This window comes from Hibiscus syriacus, unplaced genomic scaffold, assembly GCF_006381635.1.
Source record: "Hibiscus syriacus cultivar Baekdansim isolate YM2019G1 unplaced genomic scaffold, ASM638163v2 tig00110462_pilon, whole genome shotgun sequence".
Taxonomy (NCBI): domain Eukaryota; kingdom Viridiplantae; phylum Streptophyta; class Magnoliopsida; order Malvales; family Malvaceae; genus Hibiscus; species Hibiscus syriacus.
In genome coordinates, this window is record NW_024062747.1 from 1,376,617 (window position 1) to 1,396,683 (window position 20,067).

The following is a 20,067-nucleotide window of genomic DNA, read 5'->3' on the forward strand; positions in this document are numbered from 1 at the left end:
TAATTGAATAAACTAAAAATATTAAATATATTTAATACATATTTTAAGCTCAAACCCATTAAGAATTAAGATCCGACTATTTGTTAATCACACTAGACCCATTAAATTGTTAAGACCTAATTAAATTTTAACTAAAATAAAAAAATATCTCTATTAAACTCAAATTAATCTAACTAAACAAAAAATTATAAAAAAAATTAGTTAATGATTAAGGGAAAAATTGGCTAATTCAATTAATGGGTATTTGGTTGGTTCGATGTTCGAACTGACTATTTAAACATCCCTATCAAATATTCGAACTCAAAACCTCTAAGAAAATAACATTCTTTAATCAAGGTCATTTGATGGGTTCAATAAACATTTAAAACTACAAGTATCACTTTATATATTTTAGAGTAAACTACACATTTAATATATAAACTATCAGTTTTGTTTCGTTTTAATACCTAAATTTTCATTTGTTTTAAAATCATACCTAATGTTTACTTTTGATACCTCACCGTTAAAAACTTAGTAGAACTATTACAACATGACACTTTTTTATGGATAAATTACATCATTTATTACTCAACTATCTTCTCACTCCTATTTTAATAATTGAAGTTTAATTTTTTAAATTTAATTACTTAAATTTCAAATTACTCCTAATTTAATTACTCTAACTTTCAAATTTATTTTTTTATTTTAATTATATATTAAAAAATAATAAAAATTCATGTCACAAAAATTATTAATAAAATAATTTATAGTGATTAAAATATGAGCAATTTGAAAGTTGAGTAGTTAAATAGGAAATTTTTAAACTTTAGTGACCAAAATAGGAGTAAGAAGATAGTTAAGTGACGAATGATATAATTTATTCATAAAAAGTACCACGTGCCGTAGTCCCGTTAATCTAACGATGGAGGTATTAAAATGAAAAAAACAATAAACATTAGATATGATTTTGAAATAATTGAAAGTTTAGGTACTACAATGAAATAAAATTAATAGTTTAGGTACTAAAGTGTAGTTTACCCTATATTTTATTAAGGTACACATACCGAATATAGTATTTTCTCCTTAAAATTGCGACTTAAAGAAAACTATTCAAAGTTTTGACATTATAATGATTATCACTGGATGGCTTCGTTACCAGCTAATTCCATATTAAAACTTATCCTTGAAATAGATTTACGATGGTCGGGCTCGTTAGTCGAAGAAGGTGTCAAAGACAACATAGAAGGACGACTTGAAGGTGGTGGCTGCAACAAGATTAGAGTTTTAGTTAAGTAAAGATTAAATTGATAAATTTTTTTAAATATAAAAGTTAAATTTATTAAATTATTTTGAATTATAAACAAACTTATTGAACTTATAAATTTTAAGGGCTAAAATTATTATTATACCAAGTCATGTCATTATTTATGTTAAAACTTAATGATTAATGACTAAAATAGAATGAAAATATAACATTAGTGATCAAAATGCAAAAACTAATTGGATGACTAAATTGGGAATTCACCCATGTTATTAGATAAATTCAAAATCTATTTATGATAAATACACTTTCAAAACTTATTGTAGCACCTTCAGATTTTGACCAACAAAATTATTTTTTAAAAAAAATAATCCATCAAATATTTAAAGCGCAGATCCCCGCGGTGATTATCAACATCAATAGAATAGATTGAGCCAACTTCGTTCAAAGCTCAATAAATGGAGCTTAGATGGGATCCTAGAGAGTATTGTTGAGAGGAGAGGGGAATAAAATGGAAGAGCCATTGCTATGTAGAATAAATTTAGAGGAAGAAAAAAGGAAGATAACATGGAGCGGATTCACAGAGGAGTTAAAAGCGGTGAGCTACATGGCGGTGCCGATGGTGGCGGTATCGGTGTCGCAGTACCTTTTGCAGGTCATATCAGTGATAATGGTCGGCCACCTCTGGGAGCTACCTCTTTCTGGTTGTGCCTTGGGTGTCTCCTTCGCCAACGTCACCGGCTTCAGCTTTATTGTACGTCTTCTCTCCCTCTCGAATCCTTTAATTTCCATAGTTTCTTGTGTTTTAACCTGCAAATTCACTCTGAATAATTAATTCATCGAAACAAATCTCTGATTAATCGCAATAAAATTTAAATCCGAAACTTCAAAATCCCTAAATCCTCTAGCTTAATTAAAGATACCTTTAAAAGCAGCATAATCAACCGTATTATTACTTTGGATATTCACAGCTTAATTGAAGATGTCTTAAAAAGTTATGATAACCAAACTTAGAATAATTGTTGAATCCAATGTAAATTTCTTTATATTATATTCAAAATATTAAGAAAGAGTATCTCACATGATTTTTATATGTGAATAAAATGAATCTTTATATGTGGATTTTTTAGATTTTTTTATAGTATGGTATTGAAACTTTATTTTTAATAAAACAAATTTTGATTATTGAAACTTTGTTTTTGATAGACGATTTCAAATTATTAAAATTAAGTTGTACAAAGGTGAATCTGAGATTATTTATTAATTTATTTATTGACAAATTTCAATAAAATATTTGTTTTATTTATTTATATATTTTATTTACGGCATATAGGAAGGAGACGAGCTGATTTTCTTCCTCGTTAAATTTTAGAGAAAATAACTTGAGTGGCCGAAAATGCCTTATAATATATGATTTTAATAAAAAAAAATTGGGGTTGCAAAAATAACCAACGAATTCGCAACTCAATTTCGAATACGCAACATGAAAGCCAAATTCGCAACATAGTTTTCGAATTCGCAACAAGAATTTACGTTTCGCAACACGAATTTGTCAAATTCGCAATTCAGTTTTCAAATTCGCAACTCGAATTCGCCAATTTCGCAACTCAATTTTGACCCAGAGATCACTCCAGGCAAGACCTGTTTTCCAGGTCCGTGCTTCGGACGCCGACGACGAATGAGGCCCAGACAAGGAGGAGCCGGTTGTGATAGAAAGTCCTGGAGTGGTCGTGGCAGAAGAAGCCTGACCCAGAGGTGGAAATCCAGAGCTTGAAGAAAGCTTTGGGGGATTCGTTTTATGGGACTGATCGTGGATTGAAAGCTAGTAGTGAGACCAGGGCTGAGATTGTTGAGCTTATAACTCAGCTCGAGGCGAAGAACCCTACTCCAGCACCCACCGAGGCGTTGCCTCTACTCAACGGCAAATGGATTCTCGCGTAAGTTCGTTGCCTCTGCCCATCGATCTAAACAAGAATTTACATTTCGCAACTCGAATTCGCTAATTTCGCAACTCAATTTTGACCCAGAGATCACTCCAGGAAAGACATGTTTTCCAGGTCTGTGCTTCGGACGCCGACGATGAATGGGGCCCAGACAAGGAGGAGCCGGTTGTGATAGAGAGTCCTGGAGTGGCTATGGCAGAAGAAGAGAAGAAGCCTGACCAAGTGGTGGAAATCCAGAGCTTGAAGAAAGCTTTGGTGGATTCGTTTTATGGGACTGATCGTGGATTGAAAGCTAGTAGTGAGACCAGGGTTGAGATTGTTGAGCTTATAACTCAGCTCGAGGCGAAGAACCCCACTTCAGCACCCACCGAGGCGTTGCCTCTGCTCAACGACAAATGGATTCTCGCGTAAGTTCGTTACCTCTGCCTACCGGTCTAAACAAGAATTTACATTTCGCAACTCGAATTCGAAAATTGAGTTGCGAAATTGGCGAATTCGAGTTGTGAAATCCGAATTTGAGTTACGAATTTGGCAAATTCATGTTGCGAAATGTAAGTTCTTGTTGCTAATACGAAAACTGTGTTGCGAATTTGGTTTTTGTGTTACGAATTCGAAATTGAGTTGCAAATTCGTTGGTTATTTTTGCAAACTCAAAAAAAGTTGGTTAAAATAATATATTATAAGGCATTTTCGGTCACTCAAGTTATTTTCTCTAAATTTTAAACGGAAAAACGTGCGGAAGACGTATCGTCTAACTATGGAAACCATTTTTGACAAAATTAAAGTTTAAATTCTAATAACATTATAACATAAAACAAAAACATTACTAAATATATTTGGTCGATTGGTAAATTTATTTAATTTAATTTTTTATATTTTTTAAGTTATAAATTTTAAATTTATTAGGAGCACACATTTCTTCTCTTAAGAGTCTTCTTTTTACTCTTCTCTAGGTATTAGAATTTATCCAAAAAGAAAAGAAAAAGAAAAGAAAAACACACATCAATTTGTTATTGAACTTTATCGCATTCAAATTGAATTTATTATTTTAATGTAAATATTTATTTATACAAATTTTTTTTAAAATTATAAATATAAAAATAAAAAGTTTGGATGTGTCTATCAATTTGATAATCTTGTTTAATCTTTTAAGATAAAGATTTGTAATTAGTTTATGAAAATAAAAAATTTAAGTAATTAATATAGAACATAATTAATACTTTGGTAATAATTAATATAATATGATTATTTTATATTTTTATAAGTTAAAATAATATTTTTTTATTTAACTATTTGTATATGACTATTTGTCTATTATATGAGATGGAGTTTTATAGTGGTCAATTATGATAGTTACTCTGTTTACTTTATTCGCAAACGTAAGAATTTGAAATCTAATTTTATTTAAGATATTTAATATCTCATCCCACTAAATGAACTGATTGTTAATAATTATCATAAAGATTTTTATTTAAAAATCATTTTAAAACGTTATAAATAATAAATTTTAGAAATATTGCAAACGAGAAAAAAGAATTAAAAAATACAATTGTTGGATAATTAATTTGAGATCTAGACGGTTTATTACAATACACATGGAATCCTTTATCTTCACACGAAGAGTTTCACAAAATATATTAAAATTTAGAACTAATTGGGTGGGTGGACGAAATTATATAGAACTCATAGTGTCTACATGATAAATTTTAATTATTTATTATATTTTATAAAATTTATTATATATACCCAATAAATTCTAAGTACACTCTAACAAATAATCTAGATACTAAAATAATTTTCAACACGTATATTTTCTAAAATCTTTTTTTTTTCTGAGAAAGTGAGACTTGTTAAAGATACAAATTTTAAAACGAATTTACATTATTTTCATTCAATTTTTTATACATATCCTTTTCACCACTATTGGTGGGCCTTTACATTATATTATTAATTCGGTCAGGGTTGTGTAGACCCACAAACTTTAACACGTGTAATAAAAGTATATTTAAGGTTACGATTGATGGGAAGAGAAAAATAAAATAAAATAAATAGTATATGAAGAGTCAAATATCACATATTTAATCAAGATAATTGAATTGATAGAAACTTTATATAGTGTAATAAGATATATGAATATAAGTTTAAATATTCTGAGTCTAATTTTTGAAACTTAAAATTTATTTTTTATATTTTATTTTACGACGTGTTTATATTACTTTTTGTTCTTTTAATTTTTGTTCAATTTTACGGTTGATTTGATAATTATAAAAATAAATAATTTTAAATTTGTAAAATATTCGTTTTAATCAATTTACCCTTTATCTTCAAAATAAATTAAAAATTATCATTAATTGATATTACAATTTCATTCATTTACGATTGAAGTTTTTAAGGGTCCAATTAATAAAAGATTTAAAATTTAGGGATGCAAAAAGTTATTTTTATATTTTCTATATTCTAGGTCAACAAAACAGTAAAATTGAACATAATTTAGTAAATAGTCTAATCATTTTTGAATAAAAAAATAGTATATTATAAAATTATGAGAATTAAAATTAAAATTTTAAAATAATATAGGGACGCTGACATATTTCAACCATATATATACACAAATATTTTTTTAATAGGATGATGTGATTATAAGGTAGTATAGTTCATAATATTTTTTTTTCCATTGACAACACATATGTTATGCAAAAGAAGCTACTCAAACTCGGTATTTTTCGGGAGAATAATATTTCATTTTATCACTGAGATCACTTTTGATGAGTTCTATGTACACACACTTCTATGTTATAATTTTTTTAAACAAAACAATACTAATCATTGCATCTAGAACCGGAAAGGTGATAAGTGAATTGTGGTAAATATATATCAATTTTGTAGATTTTTACATTGGAAAAGAAATTAAAATTCTATATTTGAACTTTCTTCCATTGAGGTTAAATATGCCCAATCTATGTTAAATCAATTACTATGATACTTCATTATTGTGCAACAATGGTCTTGGTTCTCCTTATATAAAAATTAAGGGAAATTTACTATGACCATTGATCTATTTATTTGTCCAATAAGGTCATTTAATTGTTTAAATAGTTTCAATTAAGCAATTACCGTTAAAAGTGGTCAAACTATAACGGAAACGAGATGTGGTAGTTAAGCAAATTTGTATTATTACACATGTAGTCCTTATTATTTACATTGTCGATCAATTAAGTCTTAATTAAATAAATCAATAAATTTAGTCCTTAATTATTTCTAATTAAAATTAAGATTAAATTGCAACGTTTTGTAAATAATGACGGCTACATTTGTTGATCTTTTAAAATTAGGACTAAATTAATTAAATGTATAAATATAATGGACTAAATATATAATTATGCAAATTGATTTAATTGTCATGTAAGTATTCCCGTTAACTTAAAAGTTAACGGCCAGTGACTTAATTTATACCGTTAAAATAATTAAGTGATTTGATTGGTAAAATTAATATAACAGTGGTCAAAATATAATTTACTCTATAGTTTAGTGACTATATATGTAGTTTATCCAAAAATTAATTACATTATCCATTTGTTCTTATGTTACATTCAATAGTTCGGAATCTCCGGAGCACTGGAGACTATGTGGGCAAGCTTATGGAGCTCAACAATATCAAAAGCTCGGATCTTACACCTACTGTTCGATACTTTCCCTCCCAATTTGTATTCCGATATGCTTTTTTTTGGATATTCTTGGACAATCTGTTAGTATCACTGGGTCAAAACCCTGAAATCGCAGTGGAAGCTGGCAGATATGCAATCTGGCTCATTCCTGCATTGCTTGCACACCCGATTCTCCAGTCATTGATTCGATATCTTCAGTGCCAAAGCTTGGTTCTTCCCATGTTCTTGAGCTCTTCTACAGCTGTACTTCTCCATATATCTCTTTGTTGGATTCTAACGCACAAAACAAGCATGGGAATGACTGGAGCGGCTTTATCAACCGGTTTAGCTCTCTGGTTTAATGTAATATTGCTTGTTATTTACATGAGGTACTCTTCAGCATGTGAGAAGTCTCGTGCTTTTATCTTCAAGGACGTTCTCTCATGCGTCAAAGAGATCTTTAGCTATGGGGTCCCTTCTGCTGCAATGATTTTGTAATGTAATAACCTTCTTGGTTTATATGATTTGTAGGGGTGTTGATAATTAGGTTCTAACTGAATAACTGAATTGATTTTCTTTGGTTCGGTTATCGGTTAATTTTGTAGTCTTGAATGGTGGTCATTCGAGCTGCTTATAATGCTATCAGGACTTTTACCGGATTCAATGCTCGAAACTACAGTTCTTTCTATATGGTACGCATCTAAACCTGTAATAATTTAGTGTTTCAGAACTTGAGTTCAGTTTTTACTCTATAGGGTTTTGTTTTTCTTCTTATATACTGATCATCTCTTGACTTGTGCAACGTTAAAGCATGACAATCACCGCTTTACATTTCTTTGTACCGTAAGGGAACAGCGCTGCTGCAAGGTAAAATCCATAATCTTTCATTCTATGAAACCATGTCTATTATAGTAATTAGCTACAAATATTTATGATCTAAAATGCATGGAATCTATGATGAGTAAACTTGGCAGCAAAAGGGTTTCGATGAATTAGGAGCCGGAAATCCAGAAGCAGCTCAACTGTCTGTAATTGTTGCAACAGTAATCGGATTAATCGAGCCAATCATGGTGGTCATCGTCTTACTTGCTTGGCGCCACGTCTTTTAGCAATGAAGTGGAAGTCGTCAATTATATTGCACAAATTATTCCCCTGCTTCGACAGAAAGACCAAGCGTCTGCATTGAAATTAACACTTGTAACACAAAACGCTGCAATTTACAATGATCTAGACTTATGGTTTGTTTATGAGAGTTTTGTGTTGATGATTAGGCGTGGCAAGAGGAACTGGGTGGCAGCATATTGGTGCCTACGTAAATCTGGGGGCATATTACCTAGTGGGAATTCCAGTAGCAGCTTTGTTGTGTTTTGTTGCAAAGTGGAGAGGGAAGGGGCTTTGGACCGGGATCTTGTCCGGTACTACTGTTTAGGCATTGGTGCTTGCTCTCGTCACTGCCTCTACGAATTGGCAGAAACTGGTAAATTTTCATCTGTTATTACAATTTAAATCCTAAACAATAGATGATCGACAAAGTTTATGGAAAAATGGCAGGCAAGCAATGTGAGGGAAAGAATGCCCGAGAAGCCGATCGCAGCAAATAATGGCGCAGCTTGAAGGAGCTTATGATAAATAATATTAGTAACAACTATTTGTTCGCAAATGTCATGAAAAGGCTCAAATGGGCAAACATCTGATATAAGCAGGAACTAGAATGAGCCATGCCAAGTTGAAAACTCACCCACAATTGCATTTCTTATTACGCTTTACACACTCGTATCATATTCAAGTTTTAGTTAAAAAGAAGCAAGTAATTTTTGGGAAAACATCACTCCAACTGTGTTGCAGTCAAATGCTTGTAAAAGAAAACAAAAAACATTCACCAGCAGCTTACTCATCTTTGTCAACTTTCTTGCCATCAAAGAAATTGGTTAAATTTGGCATCAGACTTTCTTTTCTTCTTAACGATGAATGAATTTGATTAACTCTCCGGTATTGCAGGCGACGCGGATTTACGGAGCTTTGCTCTTCGTGATGGGGTTGAATTGCCATTGCTTTTAGCGGATCTAACTCTAACCAAAGGTAATTGCACGTTTGGTGAATCCAAATTTTTCTTTTCTGAAAGTGATACATCATTCTCCTCCTCTACTCTCAATTCTCTAAGCTCCCTATGAGCCATTTCAGTTTTCATCAATATCTCCCTCTCACTGGCCTTGAAAGCTTCGATCCATGCCTGAGCTGTGGCAACCTTTTTATCTGCGATCTCTTCAGCTCCAACTGCATGTCCAGTTAAATACTCATACTCAAACCTTGAGACAGTGATTGAGGAACTATGGTTAGATGCTGAAGCTCTAGATTGCATTGTAGTCTCTATGAGAGATCTTAACTTTTCTAGAGCTAAAGCTTCTGATGCCTTAACCACCTCAAGTTCTTGCATAGCTGCCTGCAATCTTTCCTCGGTTACATCTATTTCGAACTCAGTTTTCTGGATTTCTGCCTTGATAGTTGCAATGTCTTCAGTGATAAGCATCTTCTCTTTCTTTGATGCCTCCACTTCTGCCCTTGACTGTTCAAGGTTGAGGAAAAAGTTCATCTCTATCGATTTAGCCTTTTCTTCGGCTGCGGTCACTGCTTCCAACTTGGATTTGGCTCTCACCAGCTTCGAATTGAGGCTTTTAACTTTCGTATCCGCCTTTTCTTCTGTTTTCTTCAACTTTGCTGTTTCTTCTGTAACATGTTTCAGCTCATTTCTTATGATATCCATGGAGGACATATACTGAAAACCTTCATCTTTGATGGAATCCAATTCTTTCTTAGCTGCCTCCAGTTCTTTCATGATCGACTCCAAGGAAACTGAAGGTTCCACTTTTTCAACACTATGAAAACTATCATCTTTTTGCTTCAAGTCCTCATCATCACCTTTCGGAACCACACCGTCTAGTCCCTTAACTTGCATCAGCACATCTTGTAAGAGACTAATATCAGACAAAGTGGCACCAAATTTTGTTTCCAACTCTTTGGACTGATCAATCTCTTCAGTTATGTCCTTAACTTTCTTCTTTGTTTCCCTGTTCCAAAACGAGAAGTCAACGGCTTCTTTCGCTCTTTGAGCTTCGATTTCTCCAACTTCTTTCTGAGCCTCAATCTGAGCCAATTCAACTAGCACATGTTCCTTTTTGGCTGCCTCAATTTGCTCCTTAAGCGCTTCAACAGAGGCACCGTTAGACTTCATTCTAAAGCCAGAGTCTTCAAATTCCTTTTCTGCTCTTGCCTTCTCCTCCATAACAGATGCCATATGAAGCTTTAGTTGACTCAGTTCTTGTTTCACCAATTCCAATTCTCTCATCACTTCTTCATACTGATAACTTTCGATACTCTTCTTGGCAACCGATGCATTTTTCTTAGCCTTAAAATTTGATTCCTCGACCACCAAAGCCGGATCGTTAACCGTTTCCCTTGAACCGAAGAGCTCGGATTCTGCCATAGCCTTAGCTGATTCTGCAGTTCTTCTACTCTCTCTGTATATATTCATGCCCCTTCTTGCCCTGTGAAGCTCTTTTACCCTTGAACAAGGCTTCTAAAACAAGAGTTACCCCACAGATTGCAACTTTGTCAATCGATTTGAAAACTAAAAAAGTTCCAACAATTGCATATAAACAAAAAGGGTTTTCACTTTTCACAGCGGTGGTAAAAATTATACCTCTGGAAAATCCACCGGGGGTTTCTTCAATGAAGAATTTCCATCCAAAATCATATCTCCATACATATTAACAGCAGCTTTAATTGACCCAATTCTTCTTTTGTCTTCATACTTTTCCCTGTCCATTTTAAACTGTTTCAATGGCAAACAAATCAGAAAGTTCAAATATATTGATAGAAAAACAGGTTTAAAAGAAAAGGGAAATTGAAAGTGGAAATTGTAGAGTGAGAACATACCAGGAAACTGTAGAGGTGCGTGGAAATTAAGAGTAAAAATGGGAGAGGGAAGAGTTTATAAATACAAAGGTCGTTAAGTACTAAAAATTGTACTCAAATACCAAGGAGATAGGATAAAAGATAAAACAAAAATAAAAATAAAATAGTGAATCTTTAATGATCGGCTAATAATTATCTTATTATTGCATTTTGGACCGTCATTTTTGTTAGTGATGGAATTAAGCATGTTTAATCTTCCAATTTTAATTTTATTCTTAAATTTAAATTTGGAATTGTTTTTTGGGTTTGGTTTGTGGTGAAGGGTCCGAACGGAAAAGCCTCACCAGATTTAATTTTGGATGAATTATATTTATATATGGACTCGAATTTAAAATTAATTTAATTTAAGATAAAATATTATTTTTTAAGTTATTTTTTTTTTTTGCACGGGTGATATTTTTTAACAAATATTGTTGTTGTTGTACATAAGGTAAAAGCCAAAAGGGCCATGATATAAGGGATTGAAAAGGTCTTGAGAAGTTCGTCAAAGGAGTGGAAAGAGTAAAAGGCAATGCTTTTGTTTTTAGCGGAACGACTAAGCTGAAACAGCGAGTCACAACTATGGTTTTCAGAATCGGACTGGCGAATCGGTTATGCTATCGGTTCACTAATTCAACCGGTCAAATTAATCTAACCGTTCGAAAGAACCGAACGACGTCATAATTATTTAAAAAATTAAATAAAAATACTAAAAATATTTAATAAAAAATAATTTTTTATATCATAAGTCACATTCAAAGCAAGTCATAACATATATAAATTAAAAACCATAAAATCAAGTGAAACAAAATGATTCAAATTAACTACAACATAATATTTAAGTTAAAACATATTAAATAATAAATATAATTATATAACTATAATTAAAAAATAAATTTGAGGATAAAAAAAGCATAACAAAATGATATTTTTTGGTTTAATTTTTTTTTAAAAATAATCTCACATGGCTAAAAAACATAGAAGAGCATCCCAAAAGTCTAAAGAGTAAAAATATGAGAGCAAAACAATCCTATATTGCTAAGAAACATAGAAGTGCATCACAACAAACTTCTATAAATAATAGAGGTAATTTGACATTCAAAATCATGGAGTCTTTTGGTGAGCATTGAGTGAACTATTCTTTCACTTCAATCAAACTTGAATTTTAGGCTTCAATTGAGCTTCTAATTTTTTTTAGTTTAAGCCTTTTTGAGTTCAAGTTTCAATATTATATTTCGAGTTCGAGTTGAACTTGATAATTTTTAACTTGTGAGTTTGAGTGGAGTTGAGCTTACTTTTAAAGTTTTCAAGTTCGAGTTGAGCTAAGCAATACTCGAGTTCAACTTGGCTCGTTTAACAAACGACGTTTGGTTTAATTTTGTGTTTTTTCCGATTTTCAACCGGTCCGGTTCGAACGGTTCAGCTGTTCTGGCCGGTTCACTAGTAGCGGTTCAACCGGTTTAGATTGAACCGGACTAGGTAATGGTTCCCGGTTGAACCGACCGGTCCGGTCCGATTTTCAAAAAAATGGTCACAACTCGAAGGAGAAGTCACGTTTTTTGAATTGCGTAAATTATAGAAATTATCACTTAACTTTCTTATCACACTTGTTCTGACCATTAAAATTTATTTTTTCCATTTTTATCCTTTAAATTTAAATATTATTATTTTTCTCTATCTATAATATTATTTTAGAGATTGTCAAGATGCCATACGAGTGGAGAGAATCTACGGTGATATTAATCTATAAGAATAAAGGAGTTCTCCAACGTTGTGGTAACTACAAAGATATTAAACTACTCAGTCATACCATGAAGCTATGGGAAAGGGTGATAGAGGCTATGTTGAGACAGGTTACTAGGGTTTCGGAAAACCAATTTGGCTTTATGCCAGACAGGTCTACTACGGAGGTGATTCATCTTCTTCGACGGCTTATGGAGAAATATAGGGAAAAATAGAGATCTTCACATGACGTTCATTGACCTTGAGAAGGCGTATGATAGCGTTCCCCGCGATACAATTTGGAAGACATTGAAAATGAGACAGATCCTAACTGCTTATATCCGGGTGATTCGTGATATGTACTGTAGATCTACTACATACATCAGGACTATAGTTAGCGACACCGAGGCTTTCCCGGTGAAAATCGGACTCCACCAGGGGTCATCTATTGTGTGACACCAGACGGTGTTCCATGGTGTATGCTTTTCGCTAACGACATTGTCCTAGTTGCTGAAACAAAAATTGTGCTAAATAGTAGACTGACTACCTGGAAGACTGCTTTAGAAGAAAAAGGTCTAAGGATCAATATTGAAAAGCAGAGTATTTATGTTCAAACTTCAGTGGGAACCAAAACGATGGAGATGTAGAAGTATGCATAGAAGGACATGATTTCCCCTCAAAGGACTGTTTCAAGTACCTAGGGTCTATGATACATAAATATGGGGGTGTAGATGATGATGTTACACACCGTATAAAGGCGGGTGGATAAAGTGGAGGGCTGCTACTGGAGTTTTGTGTGACAAGAAGGTGCCTATAAAACTTAAGGGAAAATTTTATAGAATGGCAATAAGACCAGCACTTCTGTATGGATCAGAATGTTGGGCAATCAAGAATGATCACGTAAGGAGGATAGAGGCCGCAGAAATGAGAATGCTTCGATGGTCATGTGGTAGGATTTTGTGGGACATGACACCAAACTCTGCAATTAGGATGTCCTTGGGGGTGGTGCCTGTATTCGAAAAATTGAGGGAGGGAAGACTACGGTAGTTTGGGCCTGTCCTTAGGCGACAACCGTCGGATGCAGTCATGAGGGTACAGTCGATTAGAGTCGACGGTGCCAAAAGGAGAGGACAACCAAGGAATATGTGGGTGCTTGAGATCTGATTTGAAGGATTTATCCCTTACCGAGGACATGACCTCTAATAGGAAAGTATGGAGACTTAAGACCAGGGTAGGTGAATAGTGTGGGTCACAGCCATAGGGTGTAGCATCTCTGTCTTCTTTTTTATGCATTTGTAGTAATTTCCATGACTCATATTTTTTTTACGTTTCTGTCATTGGAATTTATGAAGGCTTAGAACTAGGGTAGCGGAGTAGTGTTGCCTTAGTTTAGGTTTTAACCCATTTGAATTTATTCCTTCTCGTAGCTTGCTATCGCTGACTTCTGTGTATCATTCTCTTCATGTTTCCTCTTTTTAAATTTATTCAGGTCTTACGTTTCTGTCTATATGCAGAGATTTATTTGCAGGGTTTAATTCACATTACAGACGCGCATATGAAGACTGCATAAGAAGACTGTTCAACTATGTATTTATTTATTTATTTATACATGCATTGTATTTTATATTTATTTTTATTTTTCTGACTGCCGGAGGTCTTCCACGGAAGCTGCTCTCAACCTGACGTTGGGGGAAGCCTACTATCCTACCTCCCCCTTACCCCATTATATATTGGAATAGGGTTTTGTTGTTATTGTTATTTCTCCATCTATACGAATTTGCCTTAAAATTCAAATTTTAATCATCGCTCGTCGTAATATATCATCATAGTAACTATTATCGTTGGTAATCATTTAAATTTAAAAATACTAAAACAATTCTTTAAATCTAAATCTAACCTTTATTTCATCTAAATCCTAAGATCACCGCCACATGAAGTCCACTTAGTATGAAAGACTTACAACTATAATAAGATATGGAGTAGGAGATCACCTCCTTAACCAAATGAATGTTAACCAGGTGTTGAATTCCTCACTACGTTGGACTTATGTTTCCCTTCCTTATTAATTTCTTTTATTTTTTTATTAAGGGAAAAACACTCTTAACAACAGCTTTTCTACAATAATATAAGAGAAAATAACACCAGTGACCGAAAATGCCTTATAATATACGATTTTAACCAACTTTTTTTGGATTTGCGAAAATGACCAACAAATTCGTAACGCGAACTCCGATTTCGCAACTCAATTTCCAAATTCGCAACGCGAATTTGTAAATTGCAACACAAAAGTCAAATTCGCAACACATAAGTTAAATTCGCAAAGCGCGTTTATTTTTGCAACGCGGATTTTATTTTCGAATTCGAAACACAATATTAATTTCGCAACACAAATGTAAACAATATTATCACAAATCATAACCTAAAACCCTAAATCACAACTCAGACTCATCTCTATCTCTCACTCTCTACGACGACATCAGTTCCCATCTCCGACGAAATCCGTCCCCATCTCCGACAAAATCCGTCTATCTCCATCTCTCAGAGCAACCCTCACAACCATTCACAGTCAGAAATGGAAAATCAACCACCGAGGGTTAGTTTTTTAATCTTTTATTTTTATTTTGAATTTTTTGTATTATTATTAGATTTTTCTTATATTGATGATAAATTTACTGGTAATTTCAATATATATAGATTAACCATTTCACTGAGATTGCTTAATAAATTTATTCGGTTGCTGTCAATACTGCTAAACTGTTTAGTCTTTAACACTGTGAAGTTAGTATCTGTCTTTGTTTTGTCTTTTTGTTGAAGAAATGCAATTCATTCAAGTTTCAATTTGCAGAAGAATAGTTTTTTAAACTTAAATTCACAACACAAAAATGAAAACCGCAACGCGATTTTAGTTTCGCGTTGCGAATTTAATTTTCAGAAACTAATCTTATTCTACAAATTGAAACTTGAATGAATTGCATTACTTCAACCAAAAAACAAAGACAAATACTAACTTCACAGTGTTGCGAATTTAAGTTTCAAGAATAAACTACTACTCTTAATGTTGTCCTTGAACCTGCACTAAGCCTATATGTTGTCCTTTTAAATGTTATCTGATGTATTTTGTGAACTATGATGGAATAATGACTTGGGTGAATATCGTGCTAGTTTGAAACATATTTGGCTTTGTTTTCACTGTTTAATATCTTGTATGTTTATAGTGTATAATTTGTAGTTTTTGGTATATCTAACTTGGTATGTTTATTGTTTTTGTAGAAATTTTTTTCGGCTCAATTGACCTTAAGGAATAAATTAAGCCTAGCCACTAAAATTGCGTCGACGCTTACACCTCTACAAAGAAAATTGTTTGAGGATACTTGCTTCGGGCCATGGCTGAAAGTACAACATCCGGGTAGATATGCTATGTTGACACATTTGTTTCTTCAGACCATGACTAACAATCTACCCGAGAGGATACAATGTGGTGATGAAGAGATATGGTTTTATTTTCCTCCAGCGTATACTTGATTTGGGCGGGAGGAGTTTTGCTTAATCACTGGTCTACGCTTCGGACACGATGAAGTAACCCAGTACACTAGTCACATCTCCCGCCATCATGGTTATCTCGGGTTTTTCCTGAGCTGGCAAAGTCGAAGCCGAGTTTACATGTCGACGACTTGAAGAGATTATTTGTTAAAGATGGTTTTACTCGGATGAATGACATTGATATTGTCCGAGTATGCCATTTATTACTTTTGCATGTCGGCTTTTTAGGCAAAGAGTGCAGACAACCTATTTCTGAAGACCTAATATTATTGGTAGAGGACCTAAATGCATGGAACATGTTTCCGTGGGGTTCATATCTATGGAAAACTACATGGAAGAAGTTGTCGTTTGCCATTGAGAACCCAAAAAGTTTGCGGGGCGATGGTTCTAAATACACTTTGGCAGGCTTTATTTGGGCCTTTAAGGTAAGAATTTCTATATAATGTTTCCAAATTTATAATTAATTATTTAATAATTACTGATGTTTGTATATTATATTGTTTGTAGATTTGGATATTTGAGGTTTTTCCCAGCATGTGGACATATGCGATAAAAAATTCAAATGATATTTCTAGGGCTATTACCTGGAGGAGGATCCGCCTGTTGGATTGGGAAGAGTTATTACCATATATGACGATGAATGATGTAAGTTAACACACAAATACTACCATATATAAACAAGTTATTACTAGTACACGTTTAACTTTGTTTGAACTTTTATATTGTTAGGAGGCCAACTATCCATTACAGAGGCTGAGCTTGCCACTGATTGGTGGCAAGCTAGTAAGCGATATTTTGATGCGACGGATGATGAGCACCCCCCACTTCGAGGGCCATCACCTGATCGGGTCGATTCTACAGCTCGACACCCGGAGCCATCACCTGATCGAGCCTCTTCTCCACCTCCACCTCCACCATCACCTATTACATGACATCATCGAGCCTCTTCTCCACTATCACCTCACGGTATGCGACCGGCAAAGAGGCCACGACATTTATCTCCTTGTTCTCCACCTCCACGGGATGAGTTAGGGGAGTTACGTGATGAGGTCGGTGCTTTGCGTCATGAGGTCGGTACTTTACGTGAAGACAATGGTGCATGGCGTGATGAGGTACGGTCTTTACGTGGTGAGGTGGATGTTTTACGCGATGACAATGGTGCGCTACGTGGTGAGGTATCTACTTTAAGTGATGAGGTAGCCGCTCTACGTGAGATTGTTTCATCGTTGCAGAATGAGGTTCATACTCTACGCAATGAGGGAAATTTGTTTAATATTATACTAAAAATGCAAATAACCTTTTTTCGACATTATTTATTTATTTATTTACTGATTTATGTATTAATTTATTTTTAGCGGCCCGATAAGGTAGATGTTTTACGTCGGATTTTTCTTGCACGACGGGGTTCACGCATCAGACGTCGTGCACGTGCCATTACGTCTCCTTTCACCCCACTAGTGCCAAGACTCCGTAAGAAGAAGCCCAATTCACATGTCATCGTTCAAGAGGCATCTCCTATCGTTCAAGAGGCCATTCTCATCGTTCAAGAGGCCCCTCCCACCATTCAAGAGGCCCCTGTCATCGTTCAAGAGGTCCATCCCACCGTTCAAGAGCCCGATTCACATGGTGTCATATGTCGACATATTGATAAACCCCCTCCCATGCCCGATATGATGGATACGAGTTGGCTTTCGTATGAGTTACCGGCCAGTACCATTCCTCAGCAGGAGAGGGAAACACTACCGGACACAATTACGGATAACACCCTTTGGGCTAAGACCGCAGTTGATTTTTATCTACATGAGTGGAGCCAGGGGTGTTATTCTGATATATGCAAACTCGACGATGTTATGCATTTGTTTCTTGATCGGTCTTGGTGGGGTATTTTATTAGGGGTTGAAGATAATGACTATTTCGAAGGGGGGTAAGTCTTATATTCTTCTTATATTGCATTTTAATTTTTTTTAAAATTTATTAATAAACTCACTAATATATGTATTTATAAAACATCATATTGATGCATGTGTGTCACGTCTTCTAATAATAAGAAAATTGAAGAAAATAAAAAGTATCAGATTGACTATTATGCCGACGTCTTTTCACGTAGCTCACTTGAAGGATCCGAGAGATTCTTCATATCTTTTGGGTAATGGAAAAGCTAAACTTTATCTTGCGTAGTGGGAGATCGATAAGGTTAGTATTTATTTTTTGAATATTTTAAAGGTGTTCATAAATTTTATTTGATGTGCGTAATTATTTATGATTGCAGGTGTTTATCCCTGTTTTGGAACGTCATCATTGGCTTCTTATCGAGATTCAGCTCCCATCCCTAAAGACAATAGTATATGACAACATGTTGAATTACATACCATTGTCTGATTTGAGAGATATTATTTGTAAGGGATGGAGTGGTCATTTGCCGAAATACTTGGACGCGATTGATTATTGGACTAATTCTGGAAACAAGAAGCCAAAAAAGTTCAAAGTTACAATGATCATAGACGATACCGCACCACAACAAACGGAGGGAGCCAGAGGGGATTGTGGTCCTCTTGTATGCATGTGCTTGGAACGTTTGACGACAGGAAGTAAACAGATTCTACCTCCCACAGATAGAGATAGAGGTGCAGTAGGGTTGTGGTTTCGACATTTTATGGATCGAGTGATATATGCGAGACGTTACCTACCTGCATCCACGTACTGAAAGTGTGCATAAACAATTAGTAAGTTTGAGCAAGTGTTGTTAACATATATACTCTTTGTTGGTTTGAAAATGTTTGATTAAGTACTTAGAATTCAATAATTTGTTGTCTGTTGGTTTTAGATGTGTAGAAAGTGTTGTTTGAGCAAATATTTGGTTTATGCAGGTTAATCTTGAAGTGAGCTGCGTGAAATTGATGTATTTGTGCATAAACAACTGTCTGGGGTACACTTTTTTTGTTTGTTTAATTGAATTTTACATTGATTTGTAAAAGTTGATTTGTTTAATTGATTAGGAAATAATAATTATTTTTTTCTTGTTTAATTGATTTGTAAAAGTTGATTTGTTTAATTGATGTGTAAATAAGAATTATTTTTTGCTTGTTTAATTGATTTGTAAAAGTTGATTTGTTGTTTTAAATTTAATCTGCATTATGTTGAAGGCAAAAAAGACCTGTTGAAGGTACAAATTCGCAACGCGATAGTCAAATTCGCATTGCGATTTTCGCGATGCAATAGTCAAATTCACAACAAAAAATCGCAACGTGAATTTGACTTTCGCATTGCGAATTCAAGGAAAACACCTTCAGAAAGATAACAGACAACAATCTGATAAGTGATAACAACTGAACAGATCATAGCAATGTTCAAACTCAAGTTACTAATGAATGTCTAACTGAAAATGTATGTATTCACACATAAAATACACATAATACAATGTTTGCATTTAAAAATCACCTAAGTTAATAAGTCCCAAAAGGTGAAGCCGGTTGTGTTTGGGATTTTGATTTTGATTTTGATTTCCTTTTTCTTGGCACCATATGAGCTTTGGATTTTGATGATGATCCATATTTTGGTAGAGGAAAAGATGATTGTGATGGCACTGGTGATCCACAGGTCAACCTTGTATGACCAATTTCCTTGCACCGACTACATGTTGATATCCTCTTCTCTTTACCCTTAGACGGTATACGATCATGATTTTTTGGTCGGCCAGGTAGCCTGCTGTCCATGACTGGTGGCAAAACTGTTTGTAAGTCATCTGGTATGTCTCACTCAGAAGGATGTGGAATAGGGTAGACAATCTCGACATAAGTCTATCGATATACTTCTGTAGTGTAGCAATCCATAGCGTATGCGCTTGAATCATCTTGGTTTAGATGAAGAGCAACTTTTATAACATGGTCACACGGATAACCAGATGTTTGCCATTTCATACAACTACATGTCTTTGCATTTAGATCGACAAGCCCATTTAAGTTATTATCCAATACTTCAAACAAAGTGTTTGAACATGGTTCAACTCTCCATGACGTTGACTTCACAA

At 34.0% G+C, this 20,067-nt stretch overlaps 2 protein-coding genes and 1 long non-coding RNA gene across 3 annotated transcripts; 2 read left to right on the forward strand and 1 right to left on the reverse strand.

The window, feature by feature from the left end:
* Positions 1–1,688: 1,688 nt before the first annotated feature.
* Positions 1,689–7,945, forward strand: LOC120127031 (protein DETOXIFICATION 3-like). The gene is made up of 5 exons (XM_039145046.1): positions 1,689–1,994; positions 6,781–7,321; positions 7,433–7,519; positions 7,638–7,694; positions 7,802–7,945. Exons 1-4 carry the CDS (start codon positions 1,808–1,810, stop codon positions 7,672–7,674), a joined length of 852 nt encoding a protein of 283 aa, XP_039000977.1. The 5' UTR covers positions 1,689–1,807; the 3' UTR covers positions 7,675–7,694; positions 7,802–7,945.
* On the forward strand, positions 2,858–3,527 carry LOC120127033. Its single transcript, XR_005516502.1, has 2 exons — positions 2,858–3,181; positions 3,285–3,527. It is a non-coding gene; the product is annotated as an uncharacterized LOC120127033 (long non-coding RNA).
* A 625-nt stretch (positions 7,946–8,570) lies between the features above and the next one.
* LOC120127030 (protein PLASTID MOVEMENT IMPAIRED 15-like) lies at positions 8,571–10,781 on the reverse strand. The gene is made up of 3 exons (XM_039145045.1): positions 10,761–10,781; positions 10,525–10,656; positions 8,571–10,401 (listed from the first exon to the last, which is right to left on the reverse strand). The coding sequence occupies exons 2-3, from the start codon at positions 10,648–10,650 to the stop codon at positions 8,806–8,808; spliced, it is 1,722 nt and encodes a 573-aa protein (XP_039000976.1). The 5' UTR covers positions 10,651–10,656; positions 10,761–10,781; the 3' UTR covers positions 8,571–8,805.
* Between the last annotated feature and the right edge of the window lie 9,286 nt (positions 10,782–20,067).

Bases quoted from the DNA above. Each gene is read 5' to 3' on its own strand.
- LOC120127031 (XM_039145046.1), top strand. From the start codon at position 1,808: ATGGAGCGGATTCACAGAGGAGTTAAAAGCGGTGAGCTACATGGCGGT. The intron at 1,995-6,780 runs GTACGTCTTCTC...TACATTCAATAG, and splicing joins TCACCGGCTTCAGCTTTATT to TTCGGAATCTCCGGAGCACT. The intron at 7,322-7,432 runs GTAATGTAATAA...TTAATTTTGTAG, and splicing joins CCTTCTGCTGCAATGATTTT to TCTTGAATGGTGGTCATTCG.
- LOC120127030 (XM_039145045.1), bottom strand. From the start codon at position 10,650: ATGGACAGGGAAAAGTATGAAGACAAAAGAAGAATTGGGTCAATTAAA. The intron at 10,402-10,524 runs GTATAATTTTTA...CTCTTGTTTTAG, and splicing joins CCCCGGTGGATTTTCCAGAG to AAGCCTTGTTCAAGGGTAAA.